Here is an 18,476-nt window from a genome sequence, read left to right as displayed (position 1 = left end):
TTGGCCTGGATTGATAAACGTCTGTGTATTTGCCCTAAGTCAGAGAGATGCTTTATTGAGACTGAAAGCCCTGAGGAGAGCCTCCTTTGCTGCGTTCTGCCAACTCCCGCAGACCTCTGCCTCTCTGTCGGTGTAGCCACAGCGTGTGAAACAGAGGTGCAAGTTCTGTTTGTTCAGTAGTTATGTTCACATAGTTCAAAATTCAAGGTGGTATAAAATCTATACACACTGTTGTGTACTTTTTACATTTCACAGTGTCTTTTGGGGATGTTTCCGGACAGTAGTTTTCTCCCTCATTTCTCCAGCCCTCTAGTACTCCAGCATGGGAGCAGTAGTGCTCCCTGAACCAGTCCCCTGTGGCCGCGTTACCGTGGGATGCTGCAGTGTGTGGTCTTGTGTGCAGGTGCAACTGCAGGATAAATAGCTGGGTGAGAGAATGTGATTTATTACTTGGTAGATATTACCCTATTGCCCTCCATTGATGTCTCACCAGTGTCTACCCCAGCAGCAAGGGTAGTCATGTTCTCAGCATCCTCTCCCTTGGGCACTTGGATGCTTTCACCTTAGGTGACCAGTCTTTGCTCTTATACACAGCCAGGTTTAGGATTTGATTAGAGAAGTCCACATGATGACTAGGTCAGGAACCCCCTTCCAGGCAGTTCTGGCATTATCAGCTCCCTCTTGTTGTCTTTCATTGTCGTTGGGAAACTTCCCAAATTGCTTTGCTATGCCTCTAGCTTGTAGCAGTAATAATGATGGCTATAATTTATTGAGCAGCTAGTATGTACATGGTCTTCACAACAATTCTTTTTGTATGTGAGGAAAAGTTAAAGCTCAGGAAAGTTAAATGCCTACTCCAATACCACCATGTATTGAAGATGTTCTGTGCTTTTCCACATTTAATTGCTACAATATTCCCTTGAGATGTGCTTACTTTCCCATTATTTAAATGAAGAAACTGAGGCTCAGAAAGTTTTTTTTATCACTTGCTGAGGTTTTAGTAAGTAGCCAACCAAGACCTCACCCAGGTCTCACCATACCTCTGGTAGTAGCACACTAACTTGGTTTTCTTCATAGCAATAAAGTGAATCAGAGTCCCTTCCTCCCCTAGTCATTTCTTTTTTTTTTTTATCCTCACCCGAGAACATTTTTCTAATTTTTGTACAGACAGAGTGGGAGGGAGAGAGAGGAAGAGAGAGAGAGAGAAACATCGACGTGAAAGGGACACATCGAGTGGCTGCCAGCCGCACGACCAACCAGGGCCGGGGACAAACTGCAACCGAAGTACGTGCCCTTAGCGGGAACCGAACCCGGGTCTCTTCGGACCGCAGGCCGACGCTCTAACCGCTGAGCCAAACCGGCCAGGGCGTCATTTCTTTTTTTTTTAAAGAAATTTTAAATTTATTTTTTAAAATATTTTTTTACTGACTTCAGAGAGAGGAAGGGAGAGGGAGAGAGAGATAAAAATATCACCCTGGCCGGTTTGGCTCAGCAGTTAGAGTGTCGGCCTGCGGTCCAGAGAGACCCGGGTTCAGTTTCCGCTAAGGGTGCATACCTCGGTTGCAGTTTGTCCCTGGCTCTGGCTGGGCCCTGTGGGAGGCAGCCACTCAGTGTGTCCCTTTCACATTGATGTTTCTCTCTCTCTCTCTTCCTCTCTCTCCCTCCCACTCTATCTGAACAAATAATGGAAAAATGTCCTCAGGTAAGGATTAAAAACAAAATCGATGAGAGAGAAACATCAACATCGATCAACTTCCTCCTGTACTTTCCCTACTGAGGATGGAGCCTGTAACCTAGGCATTTACCCTGACTGGGAATTGAACCAGTGACCTCTTGGTGCATGGGACAATGCTCAAACACTGGCCAGGCTAATTGTTTCTTTCTTGTGTCTGGGCACTGTGTTTAGACACTAGTAGACTGCACCAGATTTAGGACCAGCAGTAGGTTTTGAACCCCCTGCTGAGCCCTCAGCCATACAGGCAGCCATCTACAAGGTGCTTTTGTAAGTTGGCACCATGAGTTCAAGGGCTAATGTAACATTGCAGGCTGGGCAAGGGTCCCTGTCTCAGACTCACAGCCGGGGGCACATGTCTTGGTGAAGGGAGAACAACATGTGGTAAGCAAGTGGTACCTGCTCTGGCTCAGGCAGGACTCCGTTTGCAGCAGATGCAGCCAGACAGGCCGGGCCGCCAAACAGACCAAGTGCCTGGCCGTGATTACGCAGCCAAGTGATTAATTTGGGCATTTAGAGTGATGAGTGGCCTGGCTCTGCGTAGCAGGCCAGTGGCGGAGGTCCACTTCCCAGAAGGAGAAAGCCACCACCTAACTGTTAACAGTCTAACTAGCTGCTGGCTGGTTTTCTCTCCAAAGTGTTTCCTTCCCCCGCCCACCTGCTCCTCAGAAACCGCTTTCCCATGTCCAAGTCCTCGTGTGCTCAGGTGTTCCCGCTCTATTGCCCTTTAAGTAAGAGGGGTTTGGTGGCCTCTTGAAGGCCTGAGATGGGCTGGGATGTCTGGCAGCCGAGCCACCCTCGCAGATTGCCCGCTGCCAGCGTGGAGCAAGGCTGTTCACTTGAGTAGGGAACACTGTGCACAATTCGTCTCTCTCATCTGTCCGTGGTCCGCTTACGCTGTCCTTTATGTGACCTTATTTATTCTCTTTTTAGAGAGTTTTATTGCTTTCCTGATTATGAAAGTAACAGATGCTTGTTGCCAGAAAATGTAGAAGGCAAGAAAAGGATCACCCGTCATCGCACCATTGAGAAGTAGCCATGGCTAACAGTTCAGGATTTAGCTTCACAGACTGCTGTGTATATTTACCCATATATTTTATCTTTTTTCATTTAAAAAAAAATTTTTTTATCCTTACCCAAGGACGTTTCTCCTTTTTGTTGTTGTTGTTGTTGTTGTTGTTGTTCAGGTAGAGTGGGAGGGAGAGAAAGGAAGAGAAACATTGATGTGACGTATGTGCCCTTCACTGGAATCAAATCCGCGACTCATTGGTCTGCGAGCCAATGCTCTAACCACTGAGCAAACTAGCCAGGGCTGTTTTCTCTTTTTTAATGTCAAAATGAGATCATACTTTCCATACAATAGCCTTCTTTTTTCTAGCGTGTCATAGACATATTTGTGTCAAAAATATAGATTCATGTCCTTGTCTGGCACATGATTCTTTATTTAATTACACCTTATCAGTGGGTATTTAAATTGTTTGTAGTTTTTACTGTTATATATGTTTATGACAAACATTCATAATTTGTATATGTAAATGAAACTTTTACTATTTAAATTTTTTGTTGTGATTAAATATACACAACATAAAATACACTATTTGAACCATTCTTTTTTAATCCTCATCTGAGGATATTTTTCCCATTGATTTTTAGAGAGAGTGGAAGGGAAGTGGGGAGAGAGAGAGAGAGAGGCATCATTTGGTTGCCTCCTGCACTCACCCTGACTGGGGTCCGGGATGGAATCTACAACCCAGGTGGGCACCCTTGTCCCGGAATCAAACCCCGAGACCCTTCAGCTCCAGGGTCAGTACTCTAACCATGGATTCACACCAGCCAGGGCCATTTTAACCATTCTTAAACCTACAGTCCATTGGCATTAAGTACATTGACACTGCTGTGCAGCCATCACCGCCATCTACTAACTTTCCTTTCTGCCTTCTCCAGGCCCCTTGTAACTTCTGTCTTCTATTTCTACGGATTTGATTATTCTAGGTATCTCATATAAATGGAATCATACAATATTTATCCTTTTGTGAACTTACTAGTTTTTAAATTACAGAAATAATATACATGTTATGGAAAAATCAGATAGTACAGAATAAATTCAAAGGTGAAAATGAAAATCATTCATAATTCCATTACTCAGAGAAATTACTAACCACTGATACTGTGTTTTCTTCTACATTTTCTATCATAGCATATGTAAAATCAATAAAATCCTTTGTAGCTTTTTAAAAAATACTCATTAGCAAGGGTGATGGGAAAAGATGCAGCCTTTTTAATGAACACGTTGGAAATATGTGTCAAGAGTCATTAAAATGTTCCCTCTTTGGCACAGTAATTCTGCTCTTTGCTAATAAGAATAGATCCTAACAAAATAATTTGAGCAAACATTTACCTACAAAAGATAGTGATTATCATATTAAAAGAAGGAGAAATTGGAAAGGCATTAAAGAGTTCATGATAGCTCTGGCCAGGTAGCTCAGTTGGTTAGAGCATCATCCTAATGAGCCAAGATTTCAGGTTAGATCTCTAGTCAGGGCATATATAAGAATTAACCACCTTGGCTGGTTTGGCTCAGCGGTTAGAGTGTTGGTCTGCGGTCCACAGAGACCCGGGTTCGGTTTCCGCACGTACCTCAATTGCAGTTTGGCCCCGGCCATGCGGTGGCAGCTACTTGATGTGTCCCTTTCATGTCGATCGATCTCGATCTCTCTCTCTCTCTCTCTCTCTCTCCCCCCACCTCTCTCTCCCACTCTACCTGAACAAAAAATGCAAAAATGTCCTCTAGTGAAGATAAAAAAAGAATTAACCAGTGGCCCAGCCAGTGTGGCTCAGTAGTTGAGCGTCAACCCATGCACCAAGAGGTCACCAGTTCAGTTCCCTATCAAGGCACATGTTGTGGGCCAAATCCCCAGTGCGGGGCATGCAGGAGGGAGCCAATCGATGTTCTCTCTCATCCATGCTTCTATCTCTCTCTCCTCCTCTCCCTTCCTCTCTCTCTAAAATCAATAAAGAAAAAAAAATTTTTTTTTTTTAATCCTCACTCGAGGACATTTTTTCATTTTCTTTTTTTTTTTAATTTAGACAGAGCGGGAGGGGGAGAGAGAGAGAGAGAGAGAGAGAGAGAAACATCGACGTGAAAGGGACACATCAAATGGCTGCCACCCGCACGACCCAACCAGGGCCGGGGACAAACTGCAACCGAGGTACATGCCCTTAGCGGGAACCAAACCCGGGTCTCTCTGGACCACAGGCCGACGCTCTATCCGCTGAGCCAAACCTGCAAGGGTGAAAAAGAAAAAATTTTTTTAATGATGCTTATTGTTCTGGCTGGTATTGCTCAGTTGGTTGGAGCATCGTCCTGCACACCAAAATGTTGCAAGTTTGATCCCTGGTCAGGGCACATGTGGGAGGCAGCTGATCAGTGTTTCTTTCTCTCTCTCCCTTCCTCTCTCTAAAATCAATTTTTTAAAAATTATGTTTATCATAGAAAATATCAAGCAGTCTGGCCGGTGTGGCTCAGTGGTTGAGCATTGTCCCCATGCACCAAGAGGTTGCTGATTTAATTCTGGGTCAGGGCATGTGCCCAGGTTGTGGGATGATCCCCAGTGGCGGGCATGCAGTAGGTGGCCAATCGATGTTCTCTCTCATTGATGTTTCTATCTCTCTCTCCCTCTTTCTTCCTCTTTCTCTCAAATCAATAAAGGAAAAAAATTTAAAAGAAAAGATCAAGCATACAGAAAAATAGAAAGACTAGTATAGTAGTGAACACCTATATACCACTCAGCTAGATTCACTTGCTGCTATTTTGCTTTTAGTTTTGGGAAGAGGGCCATGATGCCAACCTGAGACTTTAAAATAATGCATCAGGGTTTATCTGTTGCATTTGGTTCTATGTCTTCTAATCTCAGGGTGAAGTTTCATTCCATACCTACTCACTTATGTATTATCTGTGACAGCTTTTGTAGAGCTTTTCCAACTTTACAACAGCAGACTTAAAGAGTTTAAATAGACTATATGGCCTATAAAGCCAAAAATTTACTGTGTGGTTTTTTTACAGAGAAAGTTTTCCAACTCTTGATCTAGAAGTTTACCATTGTTTTTTCATTTGTCTTAATGAGTCCAGGCCAGTTATATTGTAGAATATCTCATATTCTGGATTTGTCTGATTGTTTCTTGAGGTGATGCTTATTTTGTCTTAATTTTTATTATTTCAACTTACATACAGTAAAATTTATTTTTGTTGTGCAGTTCTATGAGTCAAGTGTGTTTTGTTTTTAAAATTTCATAAATTTTTACAAAGGCATAGAGTTGTATAACCACCACCACAATCAAGATATAGGAAAGTTTCATTACCTCGAAAAATTCCCTTGTGGTGCCTTGTTATAGTCAGCCCCTTCCCACCAGCAGTGGCTGATCTGTTCTCTATTCCTATAGTTTTTCTGACTTTGCCAATAATGTAATATACAGGCATACCTCAGAGATTGAGGGCTCGAGGTTTCAGACCACCCTAATAACACAAGTTTTGTGATCAAGTGAGTGGTATAGTTGGCCCTCGTTTATCGCGGTTCATCAGTTCTATACTGTGATAAATGAATTTCTGCGAAGTAGGATTCTTTTTTTTTTTTTTCTTTTATCCTCACCCGAGGACATTTTTCCATTTTTTGTTCAGATAGAGTGGGAGGGAGAAAGAGAGAGAAACATCGACACAAAAGGGACACATCGAGTGGTTGCCACCCACACGACCCAAACAGCACCGGGGACAAACTGCAACCGAGCTACATGCCCTTAGTGGGAACCAAACCTGGGTCTCTCTGGACCACAGGCCGATGCTCTAACACTGAGCAAAACCAGCCAGGGCAGGATTCTTTATTTATATACAGTCGTCCCTCGCTACTTCACACTTTGACTTTCGTGGCTTTACTCTATCACGGTTGTTTCAAATATAGTGTAGTGTTTGAAAAAACCGCAATAGAGTAAAGCTGCGAAAGTCAACGCGCAAAGTGGTGAGGAACAACTAATCTTTTGCTGGTGGAGAATCTTGCAAGAGTTTTTTTTATTCCTCACCCGAGCATATTTTTCTATTTATCATCAGATAGAGTGGGTGGGAGGGAGAGAGAGACAGAGAGAAACATCAACGTGATAGAGCCACATCTACTGGTTGCCTCCCACACCACCTGACCAGGGCCAGGGCTGAACTGCAACCGAGGTATGTGCCCTTAGCGGGAACTGGACTGCAGGCCGATGCTCTAACCTCTGAGCCACACCAGCCAGGGCCGTGAATTGTCTTTTTACTTTCTTGATGGTATCCTTTGAAGTTCAGTTTTTAATTTTAATGAAATGCAACTGATCTGTTTTATGGGGGGGTTTCCCACATATTCTTCTGGTATCACATCTAAGAAACCATTGCCTAATCCAAGGTCATAAAGATTTATTTCTCTCCCTGACTGGTATGGCTCAGTTGGTTGAGTGTAGTCTAGTGCACCAAGAGGTTGCCGTTTCAATTCCCAGTCAGGGCACATGCCTGGGTTGCTGGCTTGATGTTTCTCTCTATATATATCCCTCCTGCCCTCCCTCTCCCTCTCCCCCTTTCCTTCTCCCCTCTCCCTTCCTTTCTCTTCAAAGAGACATGGATATGAAAAAGAAACAACAGTTGGTTGCCTCCCATATGTACCCCAACTGGAGATCAAAACCTGCAACCTTTTGGTGTATGAGACAGCACTCCAACTAACTGAGTCACCTGGCCAGGGCCAACTTTGTTTTTCTTTTCAAGATTGTTTTGGCTATTCTGGGTCTCTTGCCTTCCCATAGTAATGTCAGGATGGATTTTTTTCATTTCTACAAAAAAGCAGCTGGAATTTCAGTACAGTGATTGTGTCAAACATATAGATTAATTTGGGAAGTAGTGCTGTCTTAACAATATTGTCTTCTGATCCATGAACATAGGATATATTTCCATTTATTTAGGTCATTTATTTATTTCAACGATATATTATTGTAATCTTCAGTGTATATTTTACACATCTATTATTAAATTTTTTATTTTGGAATCTATTGTAAGTGAAATTCTTAATTTCATTTTTAAAATGTTCATTACTAATGTATAGAAGTACGATTGATTTTGTCTATTCTATATCATGCAAGTCTTGCTGAATTAATTTAATAGTTCAAATAATTTTTTCTGTGAATACCTTAGTATTTTCTATATACCAGATTATGTCATCTGTTACTTCTTTCTTTCCAATCTGAGATCTCTTAATTTCTTTTCCCTACATTAACTGCCTTGGCTGACACTTTCAGTACAATGTCCAGTAGTAGTGGTGAGAGCAGACATCCTTGTCATTTCCTGATCTTGGGAGGAAAGCTTTCAGTCTTTCACTGTCGAGTATGATGTTAGCTGTGAATTTTTTATAGATGCCCTTTATCAGGTTGAAGAAGTTTTTATCTATTCCCAGTTGAGTGTTTTTATCTTGAAAAGGTGCTGGAGTTTGTCATGTGCTTCTGTCTATTGAGATGATCATGTATTTATTGTCCTTTATTCAATTAATATGGCATACTACATTGATTGATTTTTCAGTTGTTGAACCAACTTTGCATTCCTGACATAAGTCTCACTTAGTCGTTGTATATAATCCTTTCTATATGTTGCTGGTTTAGTTTGGTAGCATTTAGTTAAGATCGTGTACTTTCAATTATTTATTTATATTTTTTTTTAGGGAGAGAGAAGCATCAATTTTTTGTTCCCCTTATTTATGATTCGTTGGTTGATTCCTGTATGTGGCCTGACTGGGGATCTAAACCATAGCCTTGGTGTATCAAGATGATGCTCTAACTATCTGAGCTACATGGCCAGAGCAAGATAATACACTTTTAAGAGAGAAAAGGCAGAATATTAAATTGTATGGTATGATCACAAGAGAATGGGTATGTTTTTTGTTTTGTTTTATTTATTTATTTTTTCTTTATTGATTTTAGAGAGAAAGGAAGGGAGAGGGAGAGAGAGAGAAACATCGATGAGAGAAAACATCAATTGGCCGCCTCCTATATGACCCCCACTGGGGATTGGACCCACAACCTGGGCATGTGCCCTGACCAGGAATCGAACTGGCAACCTCTTGGTGCATGGGTCGATGCTCAACCACTGAGCCACACCGGCCGGGCTGTTTTGTTTTTTTAGTAAAAGAGAAAAAAATTCTTCAGTTGATTATCTTTGAGTAGTAGAATTCTGGGTGATTAGTGTTTCTTTGGTATAGTTCTCTATATGTTTTATAATTCTATATGGAGCTTGATAAACAGGGGGAAAAGTTACCTCTGTGGCTGAACAGATGGGAGTGCTGGTCCTGGCTGGGGAGTGAGGAGAGGGAGCTTTCATACACAGTTGGTGGAAGTTGTGATGGAGATGACCTTTCTGGAGGGCATTTTGGCAAAATGTATCAGGACCAGGAATTCTGTATTTAGGTATTTGCCATAAGAAATTGTATGGACATCTATGCCAAAATGTAGATATCCATCAGTAGATTACAGTGTAGAATGAATAGTGGTTGATATTACTTAGGTTTGAAATTATATGTGTTTAGATGTGTGCACTTTTTAAAATGTCTAGAAGGAATGGGCACAAACACTGTGAAGGTTGGAGGTGGTCTGTTGATGGTAGGGTTCCTTCAGGAAGCTACAGCTTGTCTGTGTCCCGGTTTGCTCATTTAAGAAATACCTTTGCGCCCTGGCCTGTTTGGCTCAACGATTACAGTGTCAGCCTACAGACCGAAGGGTTCAATTCTTGGTTCAATCCCCAGCCCTGTTTGGGGTCCTGCGGGAGGCAACCAATCAATGTGTCTTTCTCATGTCAATGCTTATATCTCTCTCTCTCTCCCTCCCTCTCTCTCTCTCTTTCTCGCTCGCTTCATTTAAAAAAAAAAAAAGTGGGGGGTTATCCTCCGGTGAGGATTAACCAAAAAAGGGAAAGAAATACCTTTGTTGTTCAGGACCGGGGACTGGCAGAGCTTGCTTCCTCTGGGGAGGTGGAAGGAAATCGTATTTAGCTACCCAGGATGGGTGATTTGGAGAGGCCAGTTACAGTATCAGCTAAAATGTGTCCTCTGGATGCCCCATCCTGGCTCAAGAAGGGCTGGTATCTATGTGGGTAGTGAAGACTTTTTTCTGTCCCCATACTTTAATTTCAGGTTCCAAATTTCCCATGCCTCCTGCATGTTAACACAGGCCTTCTCCCTAACATTTGTCTGGGAGTAGCATATAGAACCCACTACCCATTATGGGTAAGGATAGAATTGCGAGAATGTGACCGGGGCACTGAAACATCTGATATTTGTAGGACCTTATTTTTAGGAAGCACAGATATAGTCTTTCCTTTAACTTAAAAAAAAAACACAAAAGTGTTGTGAAACAATTTCCGCCTGCCAAAGTTCAAAGGTCTTTTCCAACCACCCACTAACCCCTGGATCAGATTTTACTTTCACGCCTAGATGCCAGCATTAGCATTGCTGTCTGAATTGACTCCTGGTAGATGTTTTCATTCAGGCAGACCATTACCGGCCTTTCCACAGGTCCTACCACTGTCCTGTTCCTCAGTGCTTCATTTTCCTTGTCTTCTCCTCTAGGTACTGCTTCTCCGAAATGGCCCCTGTGTGTGCAGTGGTTGGAGGAATCTTGGCCCAGGAAATTGTGAAGGTAAACAGTGACTGTGCAGCAGAAGACAGTTGACCCACTGCACACCTCATAGATATCCTGAGAGAGCCCGGGCTGTCTGAGCTCCCTGGGTTCTCTGACCCTGCTCGTCCTTGTTTCATGCCCCACCCTTTTCCTTCCTTCCCTTCAGCCCATCCCATCCTCTGCAGCCCATTCAGGTGGGCATTCAGCAAATGACCTCTGGGTGCCTGCTCTGTGCTGAGCCCAGAACTGGACACAGTGCTGCCTGCCCTTCCCGAACTGAACCAGTCAGGTATCTGGTGCTTATGATATTGGCCAGGTATTCTGCTTCTCGTGGCTGTGAAATGGGTACTGTCGTGATTCCCTTTTCAGGGAGGACACTACTGAGGCCCTGAGAAGGAACTCCAAAATCCATGCTCTTCACCTCTGTAGGGTTTCTTTGTCCATCACCATGGCTTCAGAGTTCCATCTTGTTAATACACCATAGGTATTTACAGAGAATGAGGAAAATCAGCACCAGTGCCTGTGCCAGGAGCCCCACAGGGCTCTGTAAGGGTGACCTGTGACATAGGTGTCTTTGGCACTCTCAGAAGGGAAGTATCTCACGTGGGGTCATATAACCAGTAGCTAGCACAGCATTTTAAATTTATTCTAGAAGAACATTTGGGTTGCTAAAACTATTGCATACCCTCAAATAAATTTCACTTTCTTTGGGAACTTTCATATTTGCCCAGAGATGTTAGATTGGCCTTTGTCAGGTTCTTGATGCTCATGGACTTGCAGTGGTGGTTTGTCCTTCCCTCTTTTGGCAGCATGGTGCCCGGTCCACTGACAGAGTGCAGTGACGGAGAATCATAAGATGGGAATGGTATATACGTGTTCTTGTAGCCTGTAGTGACAACAATAATAACATGTACCACAGAAAGACTATTGGATGAACTCATTTATCCTCACAACAACCCTGTGAGGTAGAAAGTATTGTGACTCCTGATGTATAAAGTGAGGGTGGAGCCCTGGCCAGTTTTGCTCAGTGGTTAGAGCGTCGGCCCACAGTCCAGAGACACCTGGGTTCTATTCCCGCTAAGGGCACGTACCTTGGTTGCAGTTTATCCCCGGCCCAGGATGGGGTCATGTGGGTGGCAACCAGTCAATGTGTCTCTCTCACATCAATGTTTCTCTCTCCCCCCTCCCTCTCTCCCTCCCGCTCTGTCTGAAAAATATAAATAAATAAAGTGAAGGTGGAGGTTGCCTGACCGGTATGGTTGAGTGTCCACCTGTGCACTGAGAGGTCGCTGGTATGATTCCTGGTCAGGGCACATGCCTGGGTTACAAGCTCAATCCCCAGTAGGGGGCGTGCAGGAGGCAGCCAATCAGTGTTTCTCTCTCATTGATGTTTCCATTTATCTCTCCCTTTCCCTTCCTCTCTCTCTCTAAAAAAAAAAGAAAAAGAAAACATTAAAGAAATCTATACCCCTGGCCGGTATGGCTCAGCGGTTAGAGTGTCAGCCTGCAGACCAAAGAGTCCCAGGTTCGATTCCGGCCAAAGGCATGTACCTTGGTTGCGGTTTGTCCCTAGACCCATTTGGGGTCATGTGGGTGGCAACCAATTGATGTGTCTCTCTCACATCGATGTTTCTCTCTCTCTCTCTCTCTGTCTTTCTCCCTCTCTCCAGCTCTAACTGAAGATTAATGTAAAAATATCCTTGGGTAAGGATTTTTTTTTAATCTATAAAAAATGTGAGGGTGGAGGTGCAGGGAAGTATGGAACCCAGGTGTCTGATTCCTGGGTCTGTGCTCTTTACCACTTGGTCATTGTGCCTCGGGCACATTCCCTAAACAATACCCCGTCCAGTGGCTCCATCTACGTGGACCCAGGGCTGCTGTCTTTTTACCCCAAGGCTCACTTCTGTGCATCCCATTGAGAAGCTGCTCCCTGGATTTTTCATAGAGGATGCAGATTGGGGGTCAAAGCAGGTGGCCTTGACCCTATTGTTTGCAGCGGCTTCTCTGCATCCCCGTCCTAACCTCTAGTGCAGCCCCCTCCTTGCTGCCTGCTGGGGACAGCTGTTGCCCAGCATCTTGTTTCTGTTTATGCCAGATAACCAGAGCACTCTGCATTCTTGGTTGCCGGGTGTGTCTGGAATCTCCTCCTACCCCCATCTGGCTTGGGAAGCACTTTACCTTGTGCCCCATGTTCGCCCCATGCCCTGCTGTCCTGTCCCCACTACTCCCCTCCCCCGACTTAACAAGGTTCCAGCCTTCAGTCAACTGGCAATAGAGTCCTGCAGTCTGAGGGCCACAGACCTCTCCTCCTTCTCTCCTGAGAGACCATCTGACCACTCAAAAAGTGAACGGTAGGAGGTGGAGAACAAATGTAAAAGTCTGTTCCCTGAGAATCATCTTTATGTCCTTCCTTCCTTCCTTCCTTATACTATTCTAGACACCATGTATTCTGTCCATATCCCCATCATGTCATCTTTCTTGGGTGGAAATCATCCTTCCTTTTTCCACTCTCCACAGTAGGTCTCCCTGCCTACAGTACTACAGGTGACAGTGATGGCAGTGCCATCCCCAGGCTCCATGTTAAGTCACATTGTATCATCTCCTGTAAGGTGGGTTCTCTCCGGGTTCTAGGAGCCCCAACTGTGGGCCTTTGGGCCCTTCCACCTAGCTGAATGCTTGGGATCCTCGGCCATGGGTAAGGGACACCTGGCCCCATTAGCAGTGGCAGCTCCCTCTTACTGAGAATTTGCTCTGTGCCGCACACATGACAAGATTGATTGCATTTCATTCTCCCCAGAAACCCTAGCAGGCAGGTGCTATTTATTTGCCTTTTCTTATGCACAACAGGAGCACACCTGTCAGATCCAAGCCCCATCTTTAGTATCTAGCACTATACCTGATACAGAGTCGATACTCAAAACATTTCCTTGGACAAATAGCTGAATAGCCACTTGAAGTAGGTGAAATCATCCCTGTTTACAGATGAGAAAACTGATTGGGGTTGGCGCTCAGTTTAAGGAGAAGTTTAGGATGTTTAGAGCAATTTCTAACCTTGTAAACGAGGTCCTGCCTTATGAGTGACAACGTGGTGCTCTCCAGAACCTCAAAACACCTCCTAGAGCCAGCTTAGGTGATGTCCTCTTCAAATGGAAACCCTGTTTTGGTTTAGAACCTCTTAAAAAAGTCACTGACATGTATGAACACATTACACACATGTGTACATATGACTCAGCTGTGGTTTCAGATTCTGTTAACCCCACAAGCCAGTCCCTGTGTCCGTGGCTGAAGAGCAGCTCCCAGGCCTGCCCTGCGGAGGGCAGGCCGTGCAGTCTCATGAGGGCTGCAGCTAAGACGTGTTGGAGTGAGTCACTGCCTTTCTCAGCCAGAGTCATAAATAATTATCACTGCCATTTGCAAGGTGGTGCCCCTTCATGCCGGGCACTGGTTAAGGTATTAGGTATATCATCTCTTAGTACCTGGGATAATACATTTGTTATGTTTGCTTTACATGGGAAAAGTAAGGTTCAAAGAGGCTAAATGATCTGTCTAAGGGCACACAGCTGGTAAGGGCCATTGCAGAGAGACATGACCATCAGAAATGTCCATGCGCGTCTCTGGAGCACTCCTGCCTTCCCCCTCCCCCAGGTGTGTTATCTGTGTCTTCTGTCTCCTAAGCAACGAGGGCGCTTCTTTTGCCTCTGTAACTTGTTTCCTGAGCTCGCACAGCCCAGCTGGCTCACTTTTTCTACCTCTGTGACTTTCTAAATAAAAAGTTTCCAGACATGGCCAAATAGCCCCTGGGGAGCAAAATCTACCTCTATTGAGAAACCACTGCCCACACTGCTTATAGATCTGGTTTGGGGGTTTTTGGGTTTTTTTTCTCGTTTTTTTTTTTTTTCTTCCATTTTATCTCTTTTAAAGCACTTGCGCTGAACCTTCTTCTTGTTTTTCTCCCCAGGCCCTGTCTCAAAGGGACCCACCTCACAACAACTTCTTCTTTTTTGATGGTATGAAGGGAAATGGGATTGTGGAGTGCCTTGGCCCCAAGTGAACCCACAATGTGGCGGCCCCGGAGATGTTGACCCCCAGTGTGCCCACATGTGCTCCCCATGCCCTTCCTCCCACCAAGGCATCTCCAGGCGAGAGAAAAGTGAAGTCATTGGACCGATACAAACCATTTCCTGCGAACGATGAGGTTGTACAGATGTGCTCCTTGCGAGTACCAGCAGCTGCTGCACAGCAAGGGGTGGAGGAACTGGCTGTCTCCATCCAGCACTGCACAGGACTGCTTGCAGCTCCCCTGAGTGGCAGCCACCTGAAAGCCCCCTCTTATGCCTCTGTCCTGCTGCCATCACAGCATCGCCAGGCCTCTGGGCACCGCTGGAGATGCCTGCCAGGAACCAGCACGCCTGGTTGCGTAGGAGCCTCTCGCCACCTTCTTGGACTTATTCCCCGCCTGATGTCACACAGAGAAGAGCATGACCTCAGTGGGGAATAAGGCCCAGGCCCAGTGAAACACTAGTGGAACTGAAGTTCCAAATGCAGACAGGTGCCCTGAAAGAGGGAAAAACATGGCAGGCGGGATGTATTTCCTCCAAAGTTCGAGATTCTGAAAAACAACAGGTGGCATCTGGTGCGCTGTTCCTGAGTTTTAGTTGAGGATTAGTGAGTTCAGCCTGAGCTGTGGAACAGAGGAAATGGTACCAGGTCCTCTTGGACATTAGGGCAAGACCTTCCAAGTTGAATATTAGTAGGGAAACTTGTTTTAAAAGGCAGGTGCCAGGGTCTCACTCCCTGGGGATTCTGATCTGTTGGGGTCACGTTGGGAGGGAGGAGCCCATCCTTTCACAGAGCTCCGTCTGTGATGTGGCGCTGGAGACTTGCATTGAAGGGTTGCGTCGGTCCTTCATTTACCCCCCGAATGGCAGCTGTTTGTGTTTTTTTTTATATTTTCTGATTCTCGTGGTTCTTTAACAAGGAATGATAGAAATAAACGTATTTGCTTTAGGATGTGTTTGTTTTTCTTCCACATTTGTAACTTCCTCTGACAGGTAGTGATCCCGCCAATTGCTTTTTTAAACCTGAAGAAATTCCACTGGATGCTTCACATGATTCCAACATTCCTCTCCTCCGACACCATTTCTACCACCGTTTTTCTGGGTAATGCAGCAAAAGGTGAAGCACTTCTATTGGAAACCTCTGGTTCCAATAGTCTATTGAATAATCCAGTTAAATAGTGGCTCTTCACAGTGACAAGAATTATAATAATGGGAAAGGAGTAAAATGTGGTGCTGAATGTACCTTTTATGTAGCTCCTCTACATACCAGGCATTGAGCAGAGTCAAGGTGGGCGATGGCCTCATTTTGAAGTTAAGTGACACTTAAGTAATATGCCCCATCCCACAGCTGGGGCGAGTCAGAGCTGTCATCGCAACACCAAGTCTAAGCTGGTTCCTCCTTGACGTAAAATTGTGCGAGGTTTGGTTCCAGCCAGTTCGAATGAATAAATCGGCCCCTGTCCTATCTTAATCCTGTTGCACCCTGAAAACACTGGTCCCTGGGAGACAGAACTAAATTCCCGACCCTCCCTCCAGGTCACCTCTGCTGCCGCTGTAGGTGAAGCAGGGCTGCATTTCTGGAGGGGCCCCTTTGTGGGCCCCATTAGTGTCAAGTCAGGCACCAAGGTCAGGGATTTTATCGATGCGTGAATTTCATGCCCTCTTTGAAATGAACTCATTACATCCTTTATTTTGCAATGTGAGGCCTTGGTCACAAGGGGGAGCAGGTGAATCTGGATGGATAAAAAAATTCACTGTAGAAGCTTCTCTGAGGCTTTTCAAACTTTTCCGGCCTGTGCTTCTCATGGCAGAGATTGAGTCATCTGGAGAGGAGCCCTCGGGGATCAGGGAGGGGGTGCTGGAAGCTGCCAGCCCCGGGCAAGAAATGTCATTATTCTCATTTCTTCAAATTTCATATTCTCCCACATTACACATCAGTATTATCATCAACTGGATTTCCCTAGGTCTCCAGGAAGTGCACAGTGGTTATCCTGTGGTTTCTAGTACATCCAGGGATGTGTAGCCCCTGTGGGAAGGAGGATCTACTCTTGAGAGTGACATATTTTGGGGTGCTGGAGCTACTGCATGAAAGCAAATGGGTCGGCTTCGGGGTGGCGAGGTTTCCCTACTGCATACCCCGCACTGTCGTATGGTTGGTGCAGGAGCCAAACCTCTGATCAGTGCTTAATGTGCTGAAGGCTCAGACAGAACCTTCCAGCAGAACACGTGAAAAATGACGACGATAAAACGTGCTCAGTTCCATCACAGCCCCACGTTCTGGCGGCGCAAGTCCATTTTGTCAGTTTCTTTTGTAAATAAACTTATATATTGATATATATACATGAGCCACCTTTAAATATACGTGTGTGTGTGTGTGTGTGTGTGTGTGTGTGTGTATTACAGGTGGCAAATGGAAGCTTAGGTGGTGGTAGTTTTCAGGTCAAAGAGTTTAATAGTAATGCTAGCTTGTTCACACTGCCTGCCTGGTACTTTCCAGAGTGCTTGCACTTTAGCTAAATTGTTTGAATCCTCACAGCATCCCCATGGGGGTAGATCTGCTACTGTGACCATATCGCAGATGAGGAGCCGGCTTCACCCAAGAGGTAAGGGACGGAATGTGGGCTGACAGGAAAGGCTTTCTTAGGGGACATTTAGGAAACATTCGAGTAACGGCACCACTTACGATCTCGGTGAGGGCAAGGGGACCCGGGCTTTGCCTTCACAAGGCCTTTAAACCCAGCAGTCACCACCGAGAACCACTAGGCAGGCCCAGGTGCTAAGGGAGGCCCTTCAGCTGGGTCCATAGGGGCAGGTGGGTTTTGTTTTTAAACTTGTACTAGAACCGTCAAGCAATATACCAGCGTAAGAGTAAAAAGATTCCTCCCCACTGCGTCAGCCTGTCAGTTCAATGTTGGCCATGTGGCAGGAGCAGCTGACTTCACAGCTAAAGTCAGGATATTAGAAATGTGAGATGCTTTTTGCGTAGGTTAGGTGTGTCAGCTTTCAGAGGTCAACCCAGCCATTGAGCAGGAGTCCTTCCAGGTTGTCAGGTTCAAACCCAGCCTCTTCCACCTTAGCTATGTGACCGTGGGCAAGTGACCTTTTTGTACCTCAGTTGTCCCATCTGTAAAATGAGGGACTAGTAGTACCGTTCTTTGATATGTGAAAATTAAATGAATTACTATGTCCTTTTAGTAGACATTGCTCAATGTTAGCTGCTATTATGCATATTTATAAATAACTTATTCTGCAACTTGCTTTTTCTCATTGCCTTGGAGATCCTTGTCAGCGCATCAGGCATCAAATTCCGAAACCACAGATGAACCATAAGCTATTTAATCAGGCTGCTGTTGAGTGATATCGAGCCTGTTTTCTTTTTACACACTTGGGAAAGACTCCCCAAAGCCAATTGCTCAGGTTACAGAGTATATAAATGCATTTGAGATGGTGATTCCTTCAAAAGGCTGTAGGGTGGTAGCATTGTACATTTCATTTGTTGTTTGGATAGACAGTACATGCATGTAGCACAGAATCGAGTTTTACAAAGACACACAGTCATATTTCTTTTTTTTTCTTTTCTTTTTTTTCTTTTTTATTTAATCCTCATCTGAGGACATTTTCTTTCTTTTTTTTATCTTCAGATAGAGTGGGAGGGAAAGAAGGAGGAAGAGCGAGAGAGAAACATTGATGTGAAAGAGACACATCGAGTGGCTGCCACCCACATGACCCTAACTGGGGCTGGGGACAAACTGCAATCAAGGTAGGTGCCCTTAGCGGAAACCAGTCCTGAGCCTCCCAACGCTCTTACCGCTGAGCCCAATCGGCCGGGGCACAGTCATACTTCTTGAAGGACAGAAACTATGAACAATGAAGAGTACATCTCTCCAGAAGCAGCCATTGCAGGATGGTAGCATTTGGAGGCGGCGAGAGGCACCTGTCCAAGTTTGGGATTGGCTTGCTAGAGGGCGCACAGTTTGCAGGGGTCAGCGGTTTAGATGAGGGCCTCACTGCTAGGT

The 18,476-nt window shown here is 44.9% G+C and overlaps 1 protein-coding gene across 5 annotated transcripts in view; it reads left to right on the top strand.

Annotated features, from left to right (window-relative positions):
- SAE1 (SUMO1 activating enzyme subunit 1) overlaps positions 1-17,056 on the top strand; it is an 81,893-nt gene extending 64,837 nt beyond the window's left edge. The window contains exons 8-11 of one of the 5 annotated variants that reach the window (XM_036275232.1): positions 10,351-10,420; positions 14,361-14,409; positions 15,458-15,577; positions 16,997-17,056. In XM_036275232.1, the coding sequence (XP_036131125.1) occupies positions 10,351-10,420; positions 14,361-14,409; positions 15,458-15,577; positions 16,997-17,013 (256 nt within the window). In that variant the 3' untranslated portion in view covers positions 17,014-17,056. Of the gene's footprint in view, positions 1-305; positions 418-10,350; positions 10,421-10,568; positions 10,671-14,360; positions 14,410-14,531; positions 15,411-15,453; positions 15,578-16,996 lie in introns of those variants that run through there. The other 4 variants (XM_036275233.1, XM_036275234.1, XM_036275235.1 and 1 more) reach the window with 4 other exon arrangements.
- The last annotated feature ends 1,420 nt before the right edge of the window (positions 17,057-18,476 follow it).

This window comes from Molossus molossus, unplaced genomic scaffold (genome assembly GCF_014108415.1).
Source record: "Molossus molossus isolate mMolMol1 unplaced genomic scaffold, mMolMol1.p scaffold_m16_p_21, whole genome shotgun sequence".
Lineage (NCBI taxonomy): Eukaryota > Metazoa > Chordata > Mammalia > Chiroptera > Molossidae > Molossus > Molossus molossus.
The sequence above is the reverse complement of the archived record's forward strand: the minus strand, read 5'-3'. Positions and strand labels throughout refer to the sequence as shown.